Here is a 5,000-nt window from a genome sequence, read left to right as displayed (position 1 = left end):
GTATGAGTGAGAGTGAGAGGGTGAGTGAAGGAGGGAGGGGGTGAGGGATGGAGTGAGTGAGGGAGGGGGGAGTGAGTGAGTGAGAGGGTGAGAGAGGGAGTGAGTGAGGGGGTAAGTGAGGGAAAGAGTGAAGGAGAGTGAGAGAGTGAGTGAGAAGGGAGTGAGTAAAGGAGAAAAGAATGAGAAAGGGAGAAGAGAGTGGATGAGAGTGGATGATTGTGATATGATGTGTTATGTGTGTACAGAAGTGTTATGTGTCTAATAAAGAGAAGGAAAACTATTACTTCCTTTTCAAGTGCAAAACAAGCAAGTAAATAGGTAAATAAATAAACAAACAATCCAATAAACAGATAAACAAACAATGAAATGAACAAAGAGATAAAGAACAGACGAATAGATAAGCAGATAAATAACAATCAATTAACAAATAGATAAACAAATAGAGATAAACAAACAATCCAGTAAACAAACCAACACAACAACAAGCCTCCACCCTCACCTCCTTCTTGGTAGGAATGGAACATATCAAACATGAGCTCCGACCCCTCCATGTCCACGACGCGAACTTGGCCCACGCTGGTGCCCACGGTGGCGTCACTCCCCACCCACAGCTCGTAAGGGGCGCCCACGAACCTCGGCTCCCACATCTGAGTTGCCTGGACGCTGGAAGAGGGAGAGGGGGAGGGAGAGAGAGAGGGGGGGGGTTAAGATGGAAAGTTAAAATGGGTAGAATTAAATGTTTGGGTCGATTTATGTTGTGGGGTTTAATGGGTTTATTTGGGTTCGTGGTGATTGTTGTCGTAATTGGGGTTTTGATGTCAGCTGTGCACTAATAAGTGACACTAATATTTTTTTTTGTCTAATTGTGTTGTTTAATAATATGATATTAAACAGAGAGGATTATATCTGCAGTATATTAATAAGCTTAAAGCTGACAAAGGCGTTTTCATCTTTCCAATTGGAATATTTAATTATGTAGAAATGACCGGAAAGCAAAAATATATAAACAGTAATCTATTACAAAACTCCCATCAATCTGAGACAAGACACTTACTAAACAGTAACCACAGCGAGGGACGTCCTGGTCTCAGAGGGGTTGGAAGGCGTGTCCGACGCTTCAACGAAGAGCGTGACTTCGCCAGGTAGCAGTTTGGTAACCAGGCGGATGGTACCTCGGGTCTCGTCGATAGAGAACGCCTTGGTACGGTCGCGTCTCGTCGTGTTGCCTGGGGACTGGATGGAGTACATGACGCGGCCGTTCCCTCCTTCGTCGCGGTCCTCTGCTTGTACCTGTTTTTTTTTTTTTTTTTTTTTTTTTGAGGGGGGGAGGGGGGAAGAGGGAAGGGTTGGATTACGAGTTATGGTTTTGGTAGTTTTTGTTCATGTTTATTTCGATTTGTTTAAGCGGGTTTTAGTACTCTATTTCCTCATGAATATTAGAACACCTGACCGCTTACCGAGCCTACGACGTCGCCCTCTCCCGCCTCCTCGGTGATGGTAAAGTGGTACTGGTTACTCGGAAGGAACTCGGGGTTGTTGTCGTTGGCGTCCAGGAGTTTCAGCTCGATCTTAGCACAGGACTCCGAGTCTGAGCTGAAGTCGGGAGAGTCGGGAGAGTCTTTGGCTTCGGATCCTGATCGTTTGGAGCGAGGTCTTGAGCGTCGGGAGGACCTACTTTGGATCTCGTCGATTCTTCTTCTCAGACGTCTGGGCGAGAGAAGGCGTCTCTTCGAGAGGTTGCTCCTCACACGCTGCAGTCTCGATTGCGGGCTTGAGTCCTCGCCTGCAGGAGTTGTCGTTGAAGGAGAAGGAGAAGGAGAAGGAGAAGGAGAAGGAGAAGGAGAAGGAGTAGTCGTTGCATCGAAATCGTCCTCTTCGTTTCTCGAAGGTCCTCCGCTTCTTTTAGCCTCCGACAACACTCGCGACTCCCTTCTGGACTGGTTCTCCGAGCTTCTTTCCTCTGCTGCCTTCCCTCGCCTCTGGCCGTCGGTTCTCCTCTGCCGCGTGACGATGTCCGACGGCGCTCGGGACTCGGCCGAAGGACTACTCCTGATTCGTTCCCCAGCTCGCGCGGATGGCGTAGGTCGAGTCCTGCGTCTCAAAAGCGGAACCGTAACTCGCGTCGGCGAATCGCCCGGTCTCTCCCGAAGCGTCGCGGGGAGTTCTTCCGTCACCGTGGCTTCGGGAGTGACACCCTCTTCCTCTTCCTCCTCCTCCTGCCCCTTCCCCTCCTTGGCGTCGACGACACCTCTCCTCGGACTGCCGTCGGCGCCTCCTGAAGTCCTGTTACGGAAGAGGGACGTCTGCCTGAGGCCCGGCGGTGCCTGAATGACGGGCGCGATCTGATTGGCACACACGTAGAGGGTGATGACGGGGGATTCCTCGCGGTCCAAGATGTTGTGGTTGTCAACCGTCAACCAGCCAGACAAAGGGTTGACGGTCAAGGCTCCCTGACCACCGACCACGTGGTAGTTAAAGGCCCCGTTTACACCCTGAAAGAGAGAAAAAAAATCGCGTGTCATATTCTTCTCAGAAAGCTTGTCAAGACTATAATTATTATGTAAAATCCTATCTTGATTCGTCTAGAATGTCTAGATTGCAATAGTAAACAAAAATCTACTAGAAACCGGATAGGAAATGTATAATTAATGTGTAAAATGTACAACTACCATATAATCATAATACGTACAACTTCCCATATAATTATAAAATGCATAACTATCATATAATTTGAAACGTATAACTACCATATAATGTATTAAATTACAATTTAAATGAGCTCGCAAATCTTAAGACAAAAACAAACAAAGAAAATTAACTCGCAAATCTTACAATAGAAAGAAAGAAACAAACAAAAAAAAAGAAACTGAACTCGCAAATCTTGAGACAGAAACAAACAAAACAAAAAACAAAAAATGAACTCACAAATCTTAAGACAGAAACAAACAAAACAAAAAAACAATGAACTCACAAATCTTTAGACAGAAACAAAAACAAAAAACAAAAAATGAACTCGCAAATCTTACGACCGAAACAAAAAAATAATGCACTCGCAAATCTTACGACAGAACCAACCAAACAAACACACAAACAAACAAACAGAAACCAAAATCAACCCCCAAATAGGACTCGCTCCCGACCTCGTCCCGATCCGTGGCAGAGACTTGGACGACGCTGAAGCCCGACGGGAGATTCTCCACGATGGAAATGGCGTAGACGCTGTGGCTGAACTCCGGCAGGTTGTCGTTCACGTCCTCCACGAATACCTCTATTACGCTCGAGCCGACGCGACGTGGGTTGTCCTCCTGGGTGGGGTGGTGGGGTTGGTTAGTGGGTGGGTGGGTTGGGGGTGGATAGGTTGGTTGGGGGTTTGTGGGGGGTGGATAGGGGGTGAGGGTGGAGGGGAAGTTGGGGTGAGGGAGGAGGATGGGGTGGATAGGTTGGGGGGTGGGGTGGATAGGTTGGAGGGGAGAAGGGGGTTGGAAAGGTGTGGGGGGGAGAATTGGGGGGATGTTTGGGTGGGGTGGGGTGGAGAGTTGGGGGTTTGGTGGGTGTTTGGGTGGGGTAGGGTAGGGTGGGGTGGGGTGGGGGAGAGTTGGTTGGGTGGTGAGAAAAAGAAGCGTGAGCATGAGACTGAAGTTGCAGGTCCATCATCACATATACAGGTTAGTATGATTATCAACTATATGAACAATGAAAAAAGTGTGAACTGTATTGAGTCCACAGTATGATCAAAATTAAATCTACCAAAGCTAAAACCTAGAGTCTTATTACGAAGCAGAAATAAAAAAACGAGAGAGAGGGAGAGAGAGGGAGAGGTAGAGGGAGAGAGGGAGAGAGAGGGAGAGAGAGGGAGAGAGAGAGAGAGAGAGAGAGAGAGAGAGAGAGAGAGAGAGAGAGAGAGAGAGAGAGAGAGAGAGAGAGAGAGAGAGAGAGAGAGGGAGAAAGAGAGAGAGAGAGAGGGAGAGAGAGAGAGAGAGAGAGGGAGAAAGAGAGAAAGAGAGAAAGAGAGAAAGAGAGAAAGAGAGAAAGAGAAAGACAGAGAAAGAGAAAGACAGAGAAAGAGAAAGAGAAAGATAAAAAAATAGAAAGAGAAAGGGAGAGAAAGAGAGAACGAGAACGAGCAAGAGAAAGAGAGAGAGGAGAAAAAGAAAGCAAGAAACAACACATAACCATAACCACCATACCTGCTCCGCTCTGACATGGAGGACGAGCGTGCTGTCAGTCAGAGCTTCGCGGTCGAGGTGCTTGGTCAGGAAGAGCTGTGCAGTCGAGGGGTCGAGTGTGAAGTATTCCGAAGCAGGAGAACGAACCAGCGTGTAGCGAAGACTGGCGTTCTGCCCTACGTCCCCGTCGAGAGCTCGCAGGGGCCCCGGACCCACGTTCACTTCCTCGCGGATGGTTGCGCCCTGTATGTATGGTTGCTTAGTCTATCAGCTTTTTTTTTTTTTTTGTTTTTTGTTTTTTTTGGGGGGAGGGGGGGAGGGGGGGAGTGTGTGTGTGTGTGTGTGTGTGTGTGTGTGTGTGTGTGTGTGTGTGTGTGTGTGTGTGTGTGTGTGTGTGTGTGTGTGTGTGTGTGTGTGTGTGTGTGTGTGTGTGTGTGTTTTAAACACGTGATAATAAATATGTCCTGTATCTTCACTCTAATAAGTAAACATTCCTAAAACATAATAATCTTACTTTCTAACATTAAACACAACAGAGATAATCCTATCTACACTGATCATATCTCCAAAACAACAACAAAACACCGTATTAATACACCGCCAAAACACAAAACACAACACAATAAACCCCGTGTGTACATAGAAGGTATATAAGCCACCCTCCTAAAGATATAAGTCCATGGTATACGTACGACAAGCAGCCTCATCTCTTACCGTGTCGTGACCTGGGTGCTCCGAGACCTTGGCGAAGTAGCGCTCGTGACTGAAGACCGGAGGGAGGTCGTCGGCGTCTACGACCACCACCGTCACTGTGGTCGTCGAACTGAGGGACGG

General features: G+C 47.6%; 1 protein-coding gene across 1 annotated transcript in view; it reads right to left on the bottom strand.

Annotated features, from left to right (window-relative positions):
* Window positions 1–5,000, bottom strand: part of Cad89D (cadherin 89D) — a 20,813-nt gene that overhangs the window by 12,313 nt on the left and 3,500 nt on the right. The window contains exons 6-11 of the mRNA XM_086556204.1: window positions 4,881–5,000; window positions 4,188–4,409; window positions 3,141–3,305; window positions 1,458–2,492; window positions 1,055–1,290; window positions 500–663 (exon numbers count right to left, since the gene is read on the bottom strand). The exon at window positions 4,881–5,000 is cut by the window's right edge and continues 12 nt beyond it. Coding sequence (XP_086412330.1) covers window positions 500–663; window positions 1,055–1,290; window positions 1,458–2,492; window positions 3,141–3,305; window positions 4,188–4,409; window positions 4,881–5,000 — 1,942 coding nt within the window. The remainder of the gene's footprint in view (window positions 1–499; window positions 664–1,054; window positions 1,291–1,457; window positions 2,493–3,140; window positions 3,306–4,187; window positions 4,410–4,880) is intronic.

This window comes from Penaeus japonicus, unplaced genomic scaffold (genome assembly GCF_977035675.1).
Source record: "Penaeus japonicus unplaced genomic scaffold, GWHDUDI00000001_assembly GWHDUDI00000032, whole genome shotgun sequence".
NCBI lineage: Eukaryota > Metazoa > Arthropoda > Malacostraca > Decapoda > Penaeidae > Penaeus > Penaeus japonicus.
This window is presented reverse-complemented; position numbering and strand designations above follow the sequence as displayed.